Here is a 22,959-nt window from a genome sequence, read left to right on the forward strand (position 1 = left end):
CTCTCTGCTGCCCACACAGAACCTCTGCTGTCTTTTGACATTTATTGCTTTGTAGGAAGCCTGTAACCTGATATCAAAGATGACTTGCTCTGCCCTCTTCTCCATGGCAACATGAAACCAATTAACCTTGCATTCAGGTAACTTATCCTTGATTTGTTACAAATCCTCGCTGATGTTATTGCTGGACAAGTCAGATGCCAGAGTGAAATTTGGCTTATTGTTTTTTTTAAAAGAACCATTGGAGGAAGGTTACTGAACAAATTCACAGGAGTCTGCTTATGAAGTTTTAACACAAAGAATAAAATATTTATTAACAAGAAAAAAGAAACTATATTGCACCAGACAAAACGATTAGAAAGATCTTCATACAAACAAGAAAATTCAAACTCACTGTTCCTTTTATCCCGGCAATATCTTAGACAAATTCACAAAGAAAAAACTATTTACAATGTCTTATATTTTAAAATGCAGATTAACCATGGGATATATGTGAATTAACAGGTGAACTGTGATGAGATACATCACACTCCCAAAGTAAATGACAGATGCAACCAAAGTAGATTCCGCAGATTTCTCAGCAATCCACCAGACGTTTGTTGCATTGTGAGCCAACCAGTCTCAATGAAGTGTGTCTTTCTCACATGGATAGTTGCAACAATGACCCACCTTGTAGGGTTTCAATTTCACCTGGAATTCCTTTCCCCAGATCTGAGAATGCACTCAAACTCCATGTTCCAAGCCCAATTTCAGATCCTCAGCTAGCCCAAGCAGAACATCACTGCCCCAACAAGCCCCAGTAAGGAGACATCAACCTTCAGCTGCCTCATAGATCTGAAGAGCTTACCGCAAGCTCACTTTGCTTCATGTCTGCTCCTTGCAACTCTCTAACTTGAAGCCTATTGCTCTGCTCCTTTCTTTTAACCTGGACCTCTCTCTGACCCCTGTCTTTGTTCCTGCCTGGGACTTTTTCTGGGATCTCTTCCTGGCCCCCTCCATGCTCTGCTTCCTGGGCACGCACAGCACGATGGTGCTCACCTCAGCTGCTTTTCACACCGTTGGCCCTTCTTTGCTTCTGTTTAGGGGCAGCCTCCTGCCTGAAGACATGAAAACCTGGAAATGCACGTGTGCAGTCATTTCCTGGCTGGCACATGCGTAATCGACCTGTTCCCGACCACTGACTTAAGATTAAGGCAAGCACTGAGTTTCATCACAGATCCTAACTCCCTTTCATCTTAGAAGTAAATGGACAAGTTCCAGCACAACAGTTTACAAGCCCTACTACCTTGAACACCTTTATCGGACTATGTGAGACTCAGGATACTCATGGTTAAACTCAGACTGTCATCAAGTGTAAATACCCTGCAAATTCTTCTGTAACAATCAAACCACTCAGGCTGTGGCAGACTGCAGCACAACTCAGAATCATAGAAAGTTTAAAACATAGGAAGGGGCCATTTGGCCCACCCATGACTTTGCCAGCCAAAAGACGAGCCATTTCCAGTATTTAGTCCAGTGTTCTGCAGGTTATGGCACTTGAAGTGCATATCCAGACACCTTTTAAATTCAGGGCTTCTGCCTATACTATCTTTTCAGGCAGTGAGTACTAAACGTCCACAACCCTCCAGATGAGAAAGATTTTCCTTATCTCACCTCTAATCTTTCTACCAATCACTTTAAATCTATGCCCCCTGGTCACTGACCTCTGATGTAAATAGGCCCTTCCCATCCACTCCATCCAGGCCCCTCACAATTTTGTGCATCTCAGTCAAATCCACCTCAGCCTCCTCTGTCCCAAGAACCCCAGCCTTACCAATCTTTCTTCAGTTGCAATTTTCCAGTCCGAGCAACATGATCATAATTCTCCACTGCACCCTCTCTAGTGTAAATATATCCTTTCTGTAATGAGGTGACCAGAACTGCCGCACTATTCAAGTTGTGGTCTGATCAATGTTCATATAGTCCCAGCAAAACATCCCTGCTCTTGTATCTATGCCTTGGCTAATAAATAGTGTTCCGTGTGCCTTCTTAACCATCTTATCAATCAGTCCTGCTACCTTCAAGATTTATGAACATACATGCCAACGTCCCTCCAAGTCTCTGTATTCTGCCACTTATTGTGTACATGACTTATTTCATTTATTCTAAACTTAAAGCTATAGCCCAAAATATAATCTGAAAAACTTCATAATTGTAACAGAGGATGGATAATTGTATTTATTATTCACGTTTTAGTGCCCAAGCCAGCATCCAAACACTCAAGTCAGATCTCCCTCTTAAGTTCAGTTCACAACTATCAAGCATCGCTGTTCCATGGTAAATTTTACAGATGTGTCAATTTAACCTAGTCAGAGTGTTGCTTTAAAATCACTTGACCCCAGGATACCATGTCACAGATTCCGACAATCATAGTTCATAGTGTGGTCTCCAACAAATGGGAAAGCCCAGAGCGGCACCCATACCATTTTGAATGCGTTTCTGTTGCTATTTCTATTGGTAACATTTCAAACAGTCTAGGGGGGGGGGGGGGGGCAAAACAACTTTTAAAATCAAGGAACTTAATGCTTTCTAACAGATTTTCTCAAGTTGGCCCATACTGCTATTTTCTTATATTAAAAAGTGTATTAGTAAATTACTCCCCCAGATTTACATCCCTATAAGAAATGCTCATCTTTCTACAGTTATTATAGGAAGTTCCAATATACAATTTGCTTAATCCAAGACATTTATTTGGTCACAGTTAATACAAGCAGACTCAACATTAGTAAGCCACATTTTTGTTGTTCAATCAGATTTATCAAAAGAAGTTGACAATTGTGTGCATTGACATCGTGTACAAAAGCATTTGAAAGGGAAATGTTTGGCCAGCCTCTTCAACAAGACTGGGGGTCCTCTTCAGCATCAACTTTTGCCTGACACAGTTTGCTGATTTCTTGTTTTCACTTTTGAAACTGGGAGTAGAGATTTTGTTGGTTCCAGTTCTTCAAACTGCTGAATCCTAATACGATCATGAAATAAAGTGCAATCATTTCCTGGGAATAAAGAAAAAGTTCAAAAAGATTTGGGAGATCACGAAATGCATCTTTTAACTACCTACAATCAATGACAAGAATACGTTCTGCAGAACCAACCGTTTTAATATTACAACACTAGTGCCACTTTGATACTTAACCCATGTTTTTGGTTCTAGTCTGGGAATTGCAATTAGTTTCCCAACTGTCGACCACCATTCATGACTCGATTTAGGAGAACTACAGAGCTTTGCTCTGATCCATTTGTTGTGGGCCTGTTCAGCTGTCTTTAGCATAATGTTAGCGGTTATTAGGTGAGGTGGTGTTGAGTAGCTTCCCATTCTTGACTAACGTGGTTTTTGTACAAAGGATACACTTGCCAATTCAGTAAGTGCTTAACTGTTTACATCATAAAATAACCAATTGGACAGGTTTTCGAGTTTAACAAAGATAGAGATTAGCTTTATTATACTTAACCTTGTCTAAAGAAAATGAATATGCTTCATCTTTCTCGCAAACCCACAGTTGAAATTGATATGCACACACAAACAATTAGATTACAGAGTGGGGATAGATTAATCAAATTAGAATCCAGAAAAATAAGAGTGTATAGTCTGTGGAGGTTGGCAACTCAGCTGAACTTGGTCTTGCAACAGTCCCTCAGTGGTCCTGATGCTGCGATATCAGAGCAATTTAAAGATGTAGGAAGCTGATTTGGTTATGCTCCTAAAGGCAGTGGTGCAACTGGACTTGCTTCAAGGAGCCTCTGTCTACATCAGGGTGTCCTCGAGTGACCATGGTCAGCAAAAAGGATTTGAAAACTTCCAAGTTCATTTGGAGAGGGGGAGGAAGGAACCACCCCCCCCCAATTCTGCTGCTAGCCCTCTTACTGCTCAGAAAGCAGAAGCTTAAACACACAAAGTGGGTGTCATACATGACCATCGCCCAGTGATTCAAATATGGTAGTTACTGGTGTATTCCCCCCATAACTTAATAATTCATACTGAGAATCCCTTTCCTCAGCCAGCGTCCTTTTGTTCAAGTGATGGGTTTAAAGCATATTCTCATTGTAGCTTGATAAGTTCATATCGGGGAACCCACGTCCCAGATGATAGCCTTGCTAATGGGGGAGGATATGTGGCTCACTCATATGGTCCTGAAGTCATTGTCCATGATGAGACTTTGCAGATGTGGTGGCTCTTAGTGGATTGAATGTGGAGGGTAGAGTGATGCAAATTGGGTAGAGTCACTGTTTTAAAAAGTTTCTTGTTTATAGAAGTTTAGATTGGATTTCCAGTCCATGGATTAAAATTTGTTATTTGACAAAGTATGTTTTTGTGACACTGTCTTTGGTTTCCTATTCTTGGCATATTAACATGCAGGTAGCCTGTTGTTACACTTTCACCAAGTTAGTGCCTTATTCTAAGGTATGCCTGGTTCTACTCCTGGCATTTCCTTTGACAGTCGACAGTTCTGAGTCAGTGTTGGAGTTCTAGCTTGATGGCGATGCAGTAGAGAGAGATTTATTGGGCCATGAGTTTATAGATTATGATGGTGTATGATTATGCTGCTGTTGATCAATGCAACCTTACGAATGCTAAGTTTTGAGTTCCTAGATCTGCCTTTAATCTGTTCCACTTAACATGGTCACATGGGTGCAGTCACTCAACAATTTGTCTTTGAGGATTATGCCATATTCACTCTTTGTCCAAGTATTCACAGACAGTACCAAGTTTCCTTGCACTGCGGAGAGGAATTAATAATTTCAATATAAGGAAGACAAGTTTAAAGGGCCAAAGACAAATGTATCATTTGGGAATTGCGTTAATCCCAGAGTACTCAAGAGTAAATGAAAATTGAGATGGTTATCAACGATTAGAAATGTGGTACATATTTAACAGAATGGAAAACCAAGCAGCTACAAACAGACACAGACTATTAACCTTACTTCAATGGTAAAATAATGAAATCAGTCATCAGATTATCTGTACACGAATAACCTAGTAAACAGATGTGAGCATGGATTCAGAAGGGAAGCACTACCTTCCAATATCTTTGATTTCTGTGAGAAAGTGATATTCTAAGCAGGCTGAAAAAAAGTCCCATGATACATACACAGTCTTCTAAATGGAATTCAACAAAGTTTGACATACAAAGCTATGTTAAACTCCAAACTATGGGAATTCAGGGCAATCTTGGGAATGGAAATTGGCCAAAGGTGGAAACTGTGTGCACTTGCCAAAGGAGCTATACGAATATGGGGGCTGGGGGCTTTGGTGCCAACTGAGGTACCCAGGAATTGGTATTGGGACCACTACTGTTTTGAATTTATATCAAAGGACTGTATTCATAAACTCAGAATTGATGTTACCAAATTAAGAAAGGCGATTAATATCAATGTGATATTACAAAATAGAATGCTATTGTTAAGGAGACAGAGGTGAACTTTTGAGGTAAACCTGAAAATTATTTCAAAATGAATTATGTTTATAGGACAAGTGGAAACAAATTCAAGCTAATGAAAAGCAAACTTAAGACAAATATCAGTAAGTTATAAATAATGATTAATACACGGATTGGACTTCTGGATGGTTAATAGCGATGAAAACCCGGAGATAATTTAAGAAATAATCGAAGGTTCTAACGGGAAACCATAGAACATGAATGCATAAACATTAATAAGCCAAACATCTTCCACATTTGTAATTGTGTGTTCAGTGGTATAATGTCATACAGACATAATTGATCGCAACCATTTCCAATGGACCAACAGGAAGATGCATGTTCATTACTCTCCAGTCTGAAAAACATTGTTCATCTAACAACTTGGTCAAGAATTGGTTGAACTCACATGGCAATGCTAGAAAAGTAGAATGTGAATATCAGCAATGTTATTTATACCCAGGATTCAGCATGGGAATCCAACACTCTACTACTCGAGTTATGAAGTAGCCCCTTCTGATATGTCAATGGATAAAACTCGTTGCATCAATTGATTCTCAGATAATTTCTCACCTTGCATTACAGCAAAGAATAAGGTTCTGGATGGCAGGGAGTGTAGATTGGTCATTCTGTCCAGTTACAAGGTGCCTGTCAAACACGACATGTACGGCATCGGGTTTACTAGCTAAAAATAAAGAGACATAGACATTGTAATGCCACTTAAGGTCTAATCATAGCATCCAACCTTCACACTGTCCCTTTGGTTCCTTCCCAATTCTTAAAGGGCAGTTAATTAATCATGACTTGATTTGAAGATTTTGAATGTGTAGTCTCTGTGTTAGGAGATTTCACGTTGATCATTTTAGGTCTTTTGAAAGAATGCCAGCTACTAAGAGTAGCTGTTTTTTAAATTAAACCTATCTAATTTTTTCCTGTCCTTTCTTAAAGGATTTGACTTAGCATAGCTATGATAAGACCATAGAACCATAGAATCCCTACAGTGCAGAAGGAGACCATTCGGTCCATCATGTCTGCACCCACTCTCCGAAAGCTACACATCTTTGGACACCAAGGGGCAATTTAGCATGGCCAATCCACCTAACCTGCACATATTTGGACTGTGGGAGGAAATGGGAGCAACTGGAGGAAACCCACGCAGTCACTGGGAGAATGTGCAAACTCCACAGTGTCACCAAAGGCTGAAATCAAACCCAGGTCTCTGGTGCTGTGAAACAGCAGTGCTAACCACTTTTCCACCATGCTGGCCCTATTTAACCATCTGTAATGTTGCTTACAGGACTATTCTTCAATGAAGCATTGCTACCAGAGTGTCCCAACACTTTTCCATCTTATATCCGTACTCTCTTACTTTCGAGGAAGAGTCACCTGGATAGTGACCAAGTATGAGAGTTCTTGCTGTTGTCCTTGTCTTGGTAATTCAACACAGAACAGGGCTCTTCTCGATGGTAAGGCAACACAAGAACAGCACATCTAATGAACAAAGCCATAAGGGAAACTCTGGCTGATCCTGATCAACAACATTATCTATTATCCAATTTAGACAAGTCATATGACCTGGAAAAAATATGGAAGTGTTGGGATAATCACAGACCAATGAAGGCAGGGCAGAGAGAGGAGAGGGAGGTGAAAAAGTGAGAATGATACTAGTGGCGAAGCAACACATCAAACTTGGTTAGCTTAGAACTTAACCAGAGAAAGTAAAACAAAATCCTACAACTAGTATTTGATACTGACTATTTCTGGAGAATCCAGAATTTATTAAAAAGACAAAAGTAGATTACTCCCATTTTCTAATAATTATTTTCCCATAGCACCATGTCATACTTCTTGCTGTAACACAGTAATGTAAAAGTTCTGTTTACATTTATTGATTTATTCTGAGCCATAACTTTCTGGCTCCCCGGTGATGCATTGGAGGGGGGGGGGGGTTTCCCCCAAAGAAGCACTGGGGAATTCCTCTTGGAAATTCCCATGCAAGGGTTTACCCAACAATTATCCAGAAAGGCCAATTGGATGATTGTGCTGAGCTAGGAACCATCCAACAAAGTGATTTAAATCACCAACTTTGAATGGTTCTGCCAGTTTTACACCAATAGTTACTCTGAAAGAGGTAGAAGGAAAAGAAGCGCTTCTAACTCCAGAGTAACAATTTTAAAGACTCACACTGAGACCCGCATGGTACAGCCACTGCGCCTGACCCCACACCCCAATGTTCGTACCCAACCCTGCCCTACATCCAAATCAGAGAGGTGAGATGAAACGGCGGCCTTGGATTCCTAGTGAAGGCAAGTTACTTATGGAGTGGCAATCTGTTGCTGAATGCCATTCTGAGGTAGTTATAGGCCTGTGTTTCAGCAAGAGACATGTCAGCCATGAATCAGAGAAATCCCATTTGCTGCAGCTTTTATCAGCAGTGAAAACTTCTCTTAAAACCAGATGTTTAATGACAGGGTTAGGATTGGCCGTGATTATCCTTTATAGCTATCAGCATTCACACTCGGTCTGAGATTAATTACAACCATTTGGTTGAGCTGCAAGAGTACCTTATCCAGTGATTGACTGCCTTCAGAAGCACATGGTGAGAAAAATTGGGGAAAATACTAAAATGAATACATTGGATACAAAATTGGCTTCTTGACAGAAGCCAGAGGGTGGTTGTAGAGAGTTGTTTTTCAAACTGGAGGCCTGTGACCAGCGGTGTGCCTCAGGGATCAGTGCTGGGCCCACTGTTATTTGTCATTTATATTAATGATTTGGATGAGAATATAGGGGGCATGGTTAGTAAGTTTGCAGATGACACCAAGATTGGTGGCATAGTGGACAGTGAAGAAAGTTATCTCCAATTCCAACGGGATCTTGATCAATTGGGCTAGTGTCGACGTATGGCAGATGGAGTTTAATTTAGACAAATGCGAGGTGATGCATTTTGGTAGATTGAACCAGGGCAGGACTTACTCAGTTAATGGTAGGGTGTTGGGGAGAGTTACAGAACAAAGAGATCTAGGGATACATGTTCATAGCTCCTTGAAAGTGGAGTCACAGGTGGACAGAGTGGTGAAGGCGGCATTTGGCATGCTTGGTTTCATCGGTCAGAACATTGAATACAGGAGTTGGGACGTCTTGTTGAAGTTGTACAAGACATTGGTATGGCCACACTTGGAATACTGTATGCAATTCTGGTCACCCTATTATAGAAAGGATATTATTAAACTAGAAAAGATTTACTAGGATGCTATCGGGACTTGATGGATTGAGTTATAAGGAGAGGCTGAATAGACTGGGACTTTTTTCTCTGGAGCGTAGGAGGCTGAGGGGTGACCTTATAGAGGTCTATAAAATAATGAGAGGCACAGATCAGCTAGATAGTCAATACCTTTTCCCAAAGGTAGGGGAGACTAAAACTAAAGGGCATAGGTTTAAGGTGAGAGGGGAGAGATACAAAAGTGTCCAGAGGGGCAATTGTTTCACAGAGGGTGGCGAGTGTCTGGAACAAGCTGCCAGAGGTAGTAGTAGAGGCGGGTACAATTTTATCTTTTAAAAAGCATTTAGATAGTTACATGGGTACGATGGGTATAGAGGGATATGGGCCAAATGCGGGCAATTGGGATTAGCTTAGGGGTTTTTAAAAAAAAGACGGCATGGACAAGTTGGGCTGAAGGGCCTGTTTCCATTCTGTAAACCTCTATGACTCTATGAGTCATGTAATGAATGCCAAGTCCCTCTCCCTATATTTTTTTAAAACAAAACTTGCACATAATAATTTCAGCTGTCCTTTAAACTAAAACAAATTTTACTGTGATGAAAACTTCAACACTATCTGTCTAATGTTTGCATTGATATTATGCTGCCACAATCACCCGAGCAGCAGCAGCTCGGACTCACAGGAATGCAACATTCAGCTAAACAGATATCAGTTTGATAATTTTACAGAAGATTTGTACAAACCAGAAATTTTCTTTTAGATGGAAAGGAAGCCGGAAGGTCCCTTAGTTACAATCACTGGACTAACATGAAACCAAAGATGACCTACCACTGAAGGTGCCTCCAGAGTCTTTCACAAAATCCTCCACAATGATTGGAAGACTTGCAAAATCTTTCCTCCTCACTAGTTCAAAGACAGAGGGCTGCGAAGAAAGACGGCCAATTATCCATTTTTAAAAATAAATTGCAATTGTTCATCTTAGACCAAATCATCAGCACGATCAACAGAACTGTAGCTAGATCAGTAATCTAGGATGCTCCTGCATGGCACAGTCTCACAGTAATTAAAGACAGTTTATTTATCAAAAGATCTATAAAACAATCATTGGGTTTTCGAAAATATATATGCCTGCAATTTTTGCAAGAGTTTGAGTGAAAGCTCAGCAAAATTGCCTGCCCAAAATGGAATTTCTCAGACTGTCTCTGAGATATTGTAAGAAATCAAGGCCATGAGGATTTAGCAATGAGGGGAAATCACCAAAAGGACATTTTTTCAATGCAATGGACAGTTGCCATACAGTAAAATAAACAAATGTTTTTCTCACCTTATCATCTTACTTGCATATTATTATTTAAAATATGGGGTAACACAGTACTGCTGCCTCACAGCACTAGGGACCCGGGTTCAATTCCAGCCTCAGGTGACTGTGTGGAGTTTGCACATTTCTCCCCATGTCTGCTTGGCTTTCCTCCAGGTGCTCCGGTTTCTTCCCATACTCCAAAGATGTGCGGATTAGATTGATTGGCCATGCTAAATTGCCCCTTAGTGTTAGGGGTAACAGGGTAAATATGTGGGATCACAGGGATAGGGCCTGGGTGGGTTTATCGTTGGTGCAGGTTCAATGGGCAAATGACCTCCTTCTGCACTGTAGGGATTCTATGATTGTAAGAAGGGAGGAAGGGATAACTTGAGTAATTACAGACCAGCCAGTCTAACTATGTTTGATGTTGTTTGTGTGGATTTTAGGCTTCTGACAAGATTATGCATGGCACACTGATCAGTAAATTAAAAGCTCATGAGCTCAAAAATTGGTCCAATGACTGGAAGTGTTATGGTCGACATGTGCTTTTCTGAAAGGAAGCTCTAGTGAGGATAGTAAAAAGTCTCTCAACACCAGGTTAAAGTTCAACAGGTTTATTTGATAGCACAAGCTTTCGGAGTTTCGCTCCTTCTTCAGGTGACTCGCCTGAAGAGGGAGCAAAACTCCAAAAGCTCGTGCTACCAAATAAACCTGTTGGACTTTAATCTGGTGTTGAGAGACTTCTTACTGTGCTTACCCCAGTCCAACGCCGGTATCTCCACATCTAGTGTGGATCACAGGGCTCATCACTTGCTGTTCATGGTGAAGCATCAATGATTTAGACTTAAATGTAGGGGACATAATTTTGAAGTTTGCAGAGGATACCAAACCGGCTGTGTGGTTGATAGTGAGAAAGAAAGCTGCCAAATTTAGGAACATATCAATAGACTGGTCAGGCGGATTGATTAGTAGCAAATGGAGTTCAATTCAGAGAAGTGTCAGATAATGCATTTGGGAAGTGAAAACAAGACAAAAGAATACACAAAAAACATAGGAATCTGGAAAGTGTAAAGGCACAAAGGGACCTTGGCATGTCTATAAATCCCTGAAGGTAGCAGGATAGATAAACAACGTCAAGATGACATGTGGGATAATTTATTTTATTGGTTGAAGCCGACAGTAGAAGAGTGGAGAGGTTATACTCGAACCGTACAAACCACTGGTATGGCTAGTCCATACAGTTCTGGTCACCGCATTAGAGGAAGGCTGTGATCAAACGAGAGAGAGTGCCAAAGAGATTTACAAAGATATTGTCGGGAATGGAGTTAGTTAGCAATGAGAGAAAATAATTAGATGGCCTGGGATTGTTTTCTTCGGGTCAGAGCAGGCTGAGACTAGATTGAATGAAGGTGGTATCATGATAGACTGGACAGCAAGAACCTATTTTGGTTAGTAGATAGATCAATAACCAGGGGGCATAAATCTAAATTAATTGTTAAAAGGAGTAGAGGGGAGTTGTGGAGCATTTTTTTCTTCTGGAAGATGGGGGAAGGGGTTGGGGTCGAGAACTCACTGCTTGAAAGGGTGGTAGAGACAGCAGCCCTCATTGCACTTTAAAAAAATCTTTGTACTCTATTTTGAATATGCACTTGAGATGCTATTAACCAAAAGGCTACGGACCAAGAGCTGGAAGGTGGGGTGAGATTGGATTGTTATTCTTTGGTTAGCATTAACACCGTGGACCAAATGGCCTCCTTCTATAATGCATGGCCTTTAAGAGTTTAACTAAAGCTCCAGCAATTACTTTTATCAAATCATTTGTGGGATGCAAGCATCTCTGGCTAGGTCTGAGGAGGTGCTGGAGAACCATCTTTCTGGACTGCCAGCAGTCCATGTGGTGTAGGTACAGCCACAGTGGTGCTGGGGAGGGAGTTCCAGGATTTAGACCTAGCAACAGAGAAGGAATGGCGATATGTTTCCAACTCAGGATGGAATGTGGTTTGGAGGGGAACTTGCAGGTAGTGGTGTTGCCATGCATTAACTGCCCTTGTTGTTCCAAGTGGTGGAGGTTGCGGGTTTGGAAGGTGCGAGCGAAGGAGCCTTGTCTTCTTATATAAAGTACACTTAAACTGAGCACTTACTCCAGTTACACTGTATCCCTGAAATATCCATGACTTGTCCTGGTTTGTAGCACAGCACAAAGCAGCAACTCCGTGCCCCACCACACAAATTGGTTCTGCAATGAAGGCAAATTAAACAACGTTCAGTAAAGGCCGATCAAAATTCCTTCATTATTTTCAGGAAATTATTTAACCAGTCTTTGAAAATAGATTCAATTCAAATGCCTTATGCTGTTTGTTTTTTAAAAAGTTCACTGCAAACATAGGTTGGTCAGCGCCCAGGGAGAACAAATTGATATAACTGAGCTGCAGCTTTTCATCAGAATGTAAAGAGTGAAAAATAAAACCAGTGCTGAAATACAATCAAAACAAAGGGGAAGCAGATATTGATTTTTAAAAAATACACGAGGACAGATACATAATATGTTTAAAGGTAAAACAGCAGCTTGAAGAATGTGTAAATGTGGGAGGCAGCTAACAGACGAGATGAATATCTATAGGATAGGAAACCTGTAACTCAAGTTTCAAATGAAAACAGAAATTGCAAAAACAGGGTACAATCAATGGCCCAAAAAAGAACAAAACTGGCCAAAAGTTGTGTTCTTTTAAAATTAGTCTAACAATGAAAGTTAATTTCCCCTGCTACTTCTAAATATTAATTTAGAGAAATTAGTTATTAAGCAATTATCAATTTCACTCAATATTAATAACTTAAACAACTTTGAGTAAATAAATAACTTGCCAACCCAGAACAGACCATTACATAATCAGGTTCTAAGAAAAACTTTCCAATTTTGTATTTCATTATTGCTTCAACATTCTAAGAAACAGATTATTTTCACCAAACAGTGGCAGTTCTTATCTGGGTAAACACAACAGCCAATGTACAAAAGAATCAAGAGCAGGACAAGGCCACTAACAAAAGTGCAGTAACATGGAGTACACTAGCAATCTTCTACAAACAGCAGTGGAATGAATAGTTTTTTTAAAAATCCAACAATACGTGTGGGAGTATTTTGGCCAGAACACGAGGAGAACTCCATGTTATGTTACCGATAGTGCCGCAGAAGATGTAAATGCCCACGTGAACAAGCAAACAGGACCTTCGTTTAACATCTTATCCAAAAACATAGTTTGGCACCAACTACATTACAAACCACAATAAAAGAAACATCAGTATATAACTCAAGACAAAGTTCACGGCTTGGTGTCCACCATCGAGCGATACTTTCATTGGGTTTGGATTTAATACATCAAATTCATAAGTACAGTCATACTCATAACATACTTTTGAGGGCAGACAATGAAAGGTAGTGGGAAGTGAAAGCCGGCAGGAGCCGCGGGAAAGTAAAGTTAATTTATTAGTCACAAGTAGGCTTACATTAACACTGCAATGAAATTATTGTGAAAATCCCCCAGTCACCACACTCCGGCGCCTGTTCGGGTACACTGAGGGAGAAGGTAGCATGGCCAATCCACTGAACCAGCACGTTTTTTGGACTGAGGGAGGAAACCGGAACCCCTGGAGGAAACCCACACAAACATGGGGAGAATATGAAAACTCCACACAGACAGTGGCCCAAGCCAGGAATTGAACCTGGGTCCCTGGCACCATGAGACAGCAGTGCTAAAGACTGTGCCACTGCGGCGGCCAGGAGCGGGGAGGGGCGACGGCCGGGAGCGGGGAGGGGCGAGGGGGGGGGGGGGGGGTGATCGGCCGGGAGCGGGGAGGGGCGAGGGGGGTGGGGCAGCCGGGAGCGGCGGCCAGGAGCAGGGAGGGGGGGCGAGGGCAGCCGGAAGCGGGGAGGGGCGAGGGGGTGGGGGGATCCAGAAGCGGAGAAGGGCGGCCGGAAGCAGGGAGTGGCGAGGGGGGGCGGCCAGAAGCGGGGGCGGGGCAAGGGGGGGTGGCCGGAAGCGGGGGGGGCACCAGAAGTGGGGAGGGGCGAGGGGGGGGCGGCCGAAAGCGGGGAGGGGCGGCCAGAAGCGGGGAGGGGGGGGGTGGCCGGAAGCGGGGTGTGTACTGAAGGCACAAAATGCTTGAATGGGATAGGTGGAAAACGAGTTTCAGCTTGAATGGGTTTCAAAACAATTAGAGAAGTCAGGATGCAGAAGGAAGAAATTTTATTAATTATTTAGTACTTAAAATCAACTGGAATGCACACTTTTATTATTAAAGTTCTAAGTATTCCAGTTAAGCATGCTCTTTAGCCTTGCTCAGGTCCAAAAGAAAAATTAAAATTTGGCTTTTTAAATTTGGATTCCTCTTCAAGCATTCATGCACTTATATTCATCCCCTCCACACCACTTGTGAAGTAACATTGAGTGTATCTAGTTCTATATATTACTTTATGGCTAGCAGACCATAGTGGAGGATTTTATTATTTCAGAAACTAAACCAAAGTCCCAGAAAGTGAAGGGAAACACTGCAGCCCGGGTTTTCCTGGCACAAGACTGCACAAACCCTTTCTTTGCCCCTTCTTTCCTGTCCTCCACCACGTTCAGTTCCGGTCCTTAGAATTTATTTTTCAGTTTACTTAGTCACATTTCACTTTGTTGGAATAATCTTTCCATATCAAATGCTCAAGCAAATACTTTCTGCATCAGGTTCCCAATTCTGTTTGCAGACATTTTATCATTGGAGGCCAATTGTTCATTCTTGGGAATAATTTCCAAAAATCACTTCACCATTTTACTCCCATTTCTTCAGAACTTTCTCTATCGATTAATGCCTTCCTCAATATCCAACCTGCCGCTCTCAGTCATTCTTTGCTCGTGGCCAAGTGCTCCGTGACTTTCTTCATCATGAGGGTGGCACTAAAGAAATTAAAAACCCCTTCACTGCTCCGTATTTTCACATGGGTCAGAAACTCAGCAGCACCTTTCAACAAGTGCCCATTCTCGTGTAAACTTTGACAACAGGCATTGTCATTACAATCAAGTCCAATCCTTTGCGGTGAACCACAAACACACCTTCCAGGGCGACTGGATAGCAACCTGGGCAGGAACACTCTCGCTTAATTTGACTTCATTGAGCAAAGAGGTGCCAATGGCCAACTTCAGCATTCCAGCCATTGCTCTGTCTGAGATCCGCTCCCTCAGCACCGACTGGAGATTAGATTTTCCTCATGCATTGCAAAACGAAGCACTATAGTTAATAATTAGGTATTTTCTCTTTCAAGCCCCTGGCATAAATTACAGTACAATTTTGAATAAATGGGTGGCACGGTGGCGCAGTGCTTAGCACTGTTGCCTCACAGCACCAGGGACCCGGGTTCAATTTCCGGCTTGGGTCACTGTCTATGCAGAGTTTGCACGTTCTCCCAGTGTCTGCATGAGTTTCCTCCAAATGCTCCGGTTTCCTCCCACAGTCCGAAAGATGTGCTGGTTAGGTGCATTGACCATGCTAAACTCTCCACCAGTATACCTGAACAGACGTCAGAGTGTGGCGACTAGGGGATTTTCACAGTAATTTCATTGCAGTGTTAATGTAAGCCTACTTGTGACACTAATAAATAAACTTTAACTTTAAACTTAAACTTTAAATTACTCACTTGTCTCAGTGCAGAAATGCTGGAGAATCTTGGCCAGGTATCCATTAGTTGCAAGATCTACCATAGCACCAGGACAGTTAGGAATCAGGATAGCATTGTACCTAGCACCTAGAGACACAAAATAGGTAATTTAATAAAAAACTATCAAAACATTTTGGTTGATGTTTGCCTTTAAATGCCCACTGTACTGTGTAAAACATATGTTAAACTTAGCATACATGATTTACTGTAAAGAAAAACTGCACAAATCACAGGGACATTATCAATGTCTCTTTTGCATCAGGTCTCATCTGACCCTCTTGGTGTCTCTTGCTCTTTTGTACTGCTTACACTTAGGCTCTCTCTCCCTCTCGCTGACCTCCCTTTATATTGTGCTCACTCTTCCTCAGTCTGTTACTGCTCCTAGAATTTTTCATGTAAAATTGAAATACTTAGGCAACAAACTGCACTATCCTTATTAGCTCCAGAAATATGTGCGAAATGATATGGAATGCTATGTAAAACATTTATTGTAATTAAAATACGTCACGTTCACATCATCATTTAAATCAGTACAGTCTTTAAAAGGCACTCACATCCTTTTCTTCTACAATTTAAGACACCCATTACTCTGAATGCAAAAGGAATTCTGATGCTGCCAACCATAAACCTAAACTTAATTCTGTAACCACAGGATAATTATTTAATCTCGACCTCCAAAAATAAGCAGAGGTAACAACAAGCACTGACGGAGCTGCTATTCTTGGATTACCTTCTGTATTTGAAATATATCAAAAGCTGCATCTTATAATGGATGAGGTCCCTACCATCAATTGACTCCAGCTTAGCTGGGTTTGCGTATGGTTTCATACGGAAGTCCTGGATCCAGCGTATGTTATTCTCATCCAGCCCCACAAAATCCAATGGTTTTCCCTATTACAAACACAGACAGATAAGACCCTTCTCATCAAATGGGTGCCAACTAGCTTGGATCAGAGCTATGCTTCACAAACTGAGGACAATGAAAAGCACTGAAAGTCGAAGGGTGGGCGGGGCAAAAACAATAATCACTGACAATGCTAATTGAATATTTAATTCAATACATTAAGGTGAGATGCCAAAAACATTAGTCCAATCATTACAGGTTTAGAAGTAGAATGTGAGAACTGTCCATCCTATACAAGATTTTTTAGTAATGTTAGCTGATACTCCATGACATTATACAGCAAGAGTTAAGACCAAGTATAGTCTTCAGATAAAGGAGCTAAAAAGATTTGAATAATTGGAACAGAATATGCAGACATAAATAAGTCTTCATTTTAAAGCTATATAATCTTTCCTTATTTTTAGCTAATACCCAAGTATTAGGTGTACCCAAGAGAGTCGTGCAGAGTCAATGGGCCAAATGGCCTCCTCCTGAACTGTGGGGATTCCATGATTCTACCTGAATTTTATGGTTTATTAGGACAACTAATGGCAACTGGGAAGTTCAGAAGTGGAGTTGGAGCATGGGGCTTTCGTACAAACTGAAGAGCTGGGAGATTAAAGATAAACCCATTCCAAGAGTGTATATTTGAAGTGCGAGAAATTTACATAGGGAATTATAATAAAAACTATCCACACCCACATAATGGAAAACATACAACACAAAGATGTGACAATGGGAAGCAAGGTTTGCAGTCAGGAAGTTTCCAACAGAGACATAGATTATGGGTATTAACGTGCCTTTACCCTTCAATGGACCTTCCTTCCCCTTCCAACACAGAATAGGTTTAGTCAGACTGCTTATTCATACAGCAGAATGATTATGTGTATTGTAAAAATATGCAGTGATTCAGTGAATAAAACGTATGTCTCTGGCACTTACCCCTGGAGTAGCAATCTGCAGGTTAAAGGCCGTGCTACATAGTGTATAGGAGTGATAAAACGAGTGTGCAGATACACCTGGGGGTCAGGACAGAAAGAAAAGCTAAATAAAAACAATTCAGTACAATCACTTATCATTCCCGTATATACTTATTACATTCCCATACATGGGTATAAAATGATTGAAGTAACAGTATTCTGCTTTGTCATTACCATCCAATATTTTGAAGGATTAATCTGCTTCTCAATACATAGGGTACATAGGGTTAGAGCAAATTTAGCAACATATCAAAAGTAGGCAATAATTTCCTCGATGCAAAGATAAACTATTCTTAAAGGATTTAATGAAACAGAAGATTGATAGATGGAGTGGATTCCCTGAAGCCACACTCCATAGGAACTAGACTGAGACTCATTTCTTATTGGGGTGTGAGCATAGTGTGAGAATGGATGTTTTTAAAAATATGTTTGGGAATATTATGTTATTCTCTGAAAACGACTGTGTGTAAATGATTTAATTAAGCTGGGAAAAATTACTAGGGACAGATTGCCTGGGAGATTTAAGACATGAAATGATAGAAATGTTAGGTTTGTACATTTGTAATGAGTGGGTTTGAGGTGCAGGTAAATAGATCGATTATTTGCATTACGAAATACATCGGGACCTTTTTTCCCCCAGCTATTTAATTTCAAAGGAAGTAAGAAACTTTTACAACTTATAAATATTTAATGAGTAAACAAGGGAGGCTATTAAATTTTATTTGACCCGAAAGTGGGGGGCCACGGGAAAACATTAAAGTTTTTATATTTTGAAAAAGTGGAGAAATTCTGAGGACAATGGAATCATAGATGAAAGGCTCTTTAAAGAGAGATGTTGAGTTGATTTGGTGTTGGCTGCATGAGGAATATCTCAGAAACAGCTCTGGGTTGGGAGAAGGTGCACTCTGAATCAGCCACCCAGTCAAGCCAGAAAAATCCCAGGCTCTGAAAAGTAGTCTAGTTTCTGAAGGCTTTTTGGATTTCCACGGTAGACTAGAAGAGAGCTTGAGAGGTTGTGCAGTATAGCTTTATGATAGCTGTAGCAGTTTGCCTTGGGTAATAATACTGGGATTATTATAGTTAAAAATCTATATGGGAGTGCTACCTGGAAGATTTTTACTTGTGGATCTGACCAAATAGGGAGTCCTTTGGGAGAATGTTTGTAAGACTATTTTAGCTGCATAACTGTAATCGTGCATGCTTAGGTTATCTTTTCTTGTTAATAAATCTATTACCTTTAATTTTAAAAACCCCAAAAACATTACTGGACTTCTTGCTGCCTGGATCAGTACATCCGCTTGTCATTTTCAGAATACAAAAAATAGGAATGGCCCATAAGCCAAGGCTCCCCCCATTGGGATTTGGTTGGTTCAGTGTTTAACATCTGCTGTCATCATAACAATAGTGAGACAAATATCCAAGAGGCAACAGGGTGAAGATCCGACAAGTACATGGTTATAAACAGGAAAGATTTTAACATACTACTGGAAAATAAAATAACAGGTACTGTATGGTGATATAATCTATTATGATTTACTAGGAACTGTCCATGGGTTTATTTACAACTCTAAGTGTAAGAGATCCTTATTTAAATTTTCTTTGCCCCCAGTGAGAATTTCAGCTGAAGCCAGTAAATAAAGAGAGAGTGATAGGCCAATCAGCAACAAACTCAGATGTAATGGTTAATGCTCAGGAAGTCTGTCTCAAGTCCAGTTTAGATAGCAGTTTGTCTTGGCTGTGCCTCAGAAGACTGTGAACTCAAATTCCACACTGGAGACTTGAGTACATGATCTAGGCTGAGTGCAGTATTGATTGCACTATTGGAGGTGCCATCTTTCAGATGAGATGCAAAAAAGAGGCTCCCTCTACTCTGCAGTGTGGATGTCAAAGATCCCACAGCACTATTCAAGGAAGAGTAGGGCAGATCTCCCTGCTCAGTATTTATCCCTGTCAACTTTGGAAATAGTTGATCTGCTCTTTTATTTTGTTGCTGTTTGTCGAACCTTCCTAAGGACATACTGGCTGCTGCATCTCCCTAAATTAGTGACTTCAAAAGTACTTAGCTAATTATAAAGTGCAAAACAGCAAATCTTTTCTTTCCTTCAGTCTAGTACAGCTATTATTTTCTGTTTTGCAAAAGTGAGATATCTTAGCCTATAACTGCAAGGACGGTCATTGCTTTGGTTTAATAAAGCAGTTCTGCCATTTATAATCTAAGCCACAATCAAGTAGCATATATATTCCCATTATCTTCCAAAACCAAGATAGGGCCCATGATATAACATGTCACCAATACAGAGAAATAAGGTAAAAACCTGTTCAATCCTCAGGACCACAAAGTTATCTACATACTGAACAATTAAAGACACAGTGCAGTAGATGGGAAACTGAGTCTTGCCTATGAAAGTAGCCCAATAAAGGAAGGGCACTAGATAAATTGCTCCTTTGGAGAGCCAACACCGACACAATGGGTCAAGTGGCCTCCTTCAGTGCTGTAACCATTCTGTGAATGTACTGAACCAAACAAAACTACCTAGTAATAAACAGATATAAAGCATAACAATTCCTTGAAAATAAAGCATTGGAGAAATGAAAGAACAAGAATGCACAGCCTCAAGTATTAAAGAACTTGCCGATGAACTGAAGAGACAAAGGCGGAATTGGTGGAACCTTTGCATTCTAAAAATTGGTGTACACCTGTAAACATCTATTTTTGATAATAAATTTTATAAAGTGATTATTTTATAAATGAATAAATGAAAATAGGAGAACTTTTAAAATCAAATATTGGGATCTAACTAACACATGAACTCCAAGTGTCTCCTTTCATGCTTGAAACAATGCCTTCCATATTGATCACATAACATTGTCAGAGGACCAGAGTAGAAGGAATGCAATAGAAGTCAGGCTTCAGATATACAAAAGCCCAGACTGGACTATATCTGGAGTACTGTGAATAACTCTATGCACCACACCTTAGGAAGAATATACAGTACTGGCCTTAAAGAGAGCTTACACAAATTAGACTTGCACTCCCTTGAATTTAGAAAGTTAGTCTAAAGTTTATTTATTAGTGAAAATCCCCTAATAAGGTGAACTGATTGACCTTTAAGCCATTAAGGGGAATAAGTAGGATAGATGGAGAACGACAATCTCCAATAGTTGAAGAATTTAGGACTGCGAGGTAGAGATTTAAAATTGCAGCCAAACTTTCAGATGTGAAGTTAGGGAACATCTCTACACAGAAAAGGTGGGAGAAGTTTGAAACACTCTTCTGAAAATAGGAATTAAAGTTAGGTTAATTGCTAATTTTCAAATAGAGATTGATAATTTGCTAACAAAAGGTTTATAAGAGATGGAGACAAATACCGTTAAATGGAGTTTGGTCACAGATCAGTAATGATTTCACTGAATGGTGGAAGTGACTTGAGGGGCTAAATGGCCAACTCTTGTTCCTTTATCCCTAACAACAAAAGAACGGCTCAGACAATACATGAACCATTCAGCACGGTATTAATCATACAGAGCATGGGATCCACGTTAGCCAATTGCAACAATGAGGGGTAAGAAGACTACAAATTGGCATCAGCACTCCTGGTTTACAGCTGTGCCCGGGAAATAAAAATAAAAAGCAACCAGTCTTTGACTAGTTACTATCCAGGAACCATTATTGGAAAGTTCATACTTCCAAATGTTGGGTACCAACAGAATGAGCTAGCTGCTTAGATGCAAGTAAATATTTACAGAGCTATGGTGAAAGTTTGGAACTATTTGGACAACTTCAGCTAATACAGGACTTAATGACTTCCTTCACAGCCTAGCAACATTCACTGCCAGCATCATGGAATAAAATTCATTTAGACCGGGTGTTTAACAATTTATTTCAAAAAGAATGAGGACAGTTTATTCAGAAATATATTCCAGCCCTCATTTTCATATTTGGACAATGTTGCCCAGTGACATCAGGATTAGCAAATGCAATTTATTTCCTTGCAATGGTGTTGGCAGTAGATTCGAATGGACCAAACACCGGCGAAGACACTCGGGTTTAATACCTCCCCGAGTTCAGGGCCAGGTTTGAACCGACCTACCTTCAGCAGCAGCGCTGAGGACAACCAGGAGGCTGGGTTTCGCAGACATAAGACTCGGTGCCGAGGAGCAGGAATAACAAACAAGGGCACCCGCCTAACTAACCCAGAATAAGGGACGGTGTACCGTCCAAACTCTTCCCCTCCACCTGGTGCACCGCCCAAAGTCGTCCCCCGCAGCTACTTGTTTTGACCCAGGCGTCCTGCATTCGGGACTCAAGCTCTTTATTCCAACTTTTATTCACTTCTCGCCCACTGCTTCACCCCGTTGATTTATTTTATTTTCAGAGGGATAATATGTTAGCCGACTTAAGTTAAAACAATTACAAAAGGAAACTACCGCAGATCTGAAATGAGGGAGGCAGTGGCATGGTGGTATTGTCACTGGCCTTAATATATTGTTATATACTAGTTAAGACCTGGCTGGCTGTAGAGATTTGCATTCTAATTAGTATTCTGTAACTTGATTTCTGTGTCTGTGCACTGTTGGAGAACAGAGACCACTCCATCTGACGAAAGAGCAGCAAGCTCCGAAAGCTTATGGTATTTGCTACCAAATAAACCTGTTGGACTTTAACCTGGTGTTGTGAGACTTCTTATTGTCACCGGGCCAGGGAGCCAGGGTAATGCTCTGGGGAACGGTTTTGAATCCCACCATGGTGAAATTTGAATGTGGCTAACTCGTAAAAGCTCAGTTCGTTAGGGATGGGCAATGAATGCTGAGATGCCCAAGTCCCATGAACAAATAAAAAATAATGGTGGTTGCTGCCAATGCCACACATGTGCTGCCTCACTCTCTCATGGGATTGATCAGCTTCCCCCGTTTAATTGCTCCTTTTAGGATTTTAGAACCAAAAATGGTTATTTTATTCAGGAAAAAACATATTCATTTTCACCTAGGTATCACAGCTCGGTATGGCTCCTGCTGTGCCCAACACCACAAGAAACTACAAAGGGTTGTGAATGTAGCCCAGTCCATCATGCAAACCAGCCTCCCCTCCATTGACTCCGCCTACACTTACTGCTGCCTTGGAAAAGCAGCCAGCATAATCAGGGACCCCACGCACCCCGGATATACTCTCTTCCACCTTCCGTCGGGAAAAAGGTACAAAAGTCTGAGGTCACGTACTAACCGACTCAAGAACAGCTTCTTCCCTGCTGCCGTCAGACTTTTGAATGGACTTCATATTAAGTTGATCTTCCTCTACACCCTGACTGTAACATTAAATTCTGCACTCTCCTTTCCTTCTCCCCTATGTACTCTATGAACTATATGCTTTATCTGTATAATGCACAAGATGCAATACTTTTCATTGTATACCAATACATATGACAATAATAAA

The 22,959-nt window shown here is 40.9% G+C and overlaps 1 protein-coding gene across 2 annotated transcripts; it reads right to left on the bottom strand.

The window, feature by feature from the left end:
* Nucleotides 1–280: 280 nt before the first annotated feature.
* gatd1 (glutamine amidotransferase class 1 domain containing 1) lies at nt 281–21,775 on the bottom strand. Of its 2 annotated transcripts, none has more exons than XM_078220591.1 (8): nt 21,620–21,775; nt 17,491–17,567; nt 16,451–16,556; nt 15,645–15,752; nt 12,115–12,209; nt 9,502–9,595; nt 6,024–6,135; nt 281–3,029 (listed from the first exon to the last, which is right to left on the bottom strand). In XM_078220591.1, exons 1-8 carry the CDS (start codon nt 21,666–21,668, stop codon nt 3,023–3,025), a joined length of 648 nt encoding a protein of 215 aa, XP_078076717.1. In that variant the 5' UTR covers nt 21,669–21,775; the 3' UTR covers nt 281–3,022. The 2 variants fall into 2 exon arrangements, with proteins under 2 accessions (XP_078076717.1, XP_078076716.1); XM_078220590.1 differs by having other exon boundaries at nt 287–2,995; nt 21,620–21,767.
* Between the last annotated feature and the right edge of the window lie 1,184 nt (nt 21,776–22,959).

The sequence above is a fragment of the Mustelus asterias genome, chromosome 9 (genome assembly GCF_964213995.1).
Source record: "Mustelus asterias chromosome 9, sMusAst1.hap1.1, whole genome shotgun sequence".
NCBI lineage: Eukaryota > Metazoa > Chordata > Chondrichthyes > Carcharhiniformes > Triakidae > Mustelus > Mustelus asterias.

Coding starts and splice junctions, on each gene's coding strand:
- gatd1 (XM_078220590.1), bottom strand. CDS start 21,668: ATGTCTGCGAAACCCAGCCTCCTGGTTGTCCTCAGCGCTGCTGCTGAA. Junction 16,557..17,490: donor TGCAGATTGCTACTCCAGGG/GTAAGTGCCAGA, acceptor TGTTTGTAATAG/GGAAAACCATTGGATTTTGT. Junction 12,210..15,644: donor GCATTTCTGCACTGAGACAA/GTGAGTAATTTA, acceptor CCTTCATTGCAG/AACCAATTTGTGTGGTGGGG.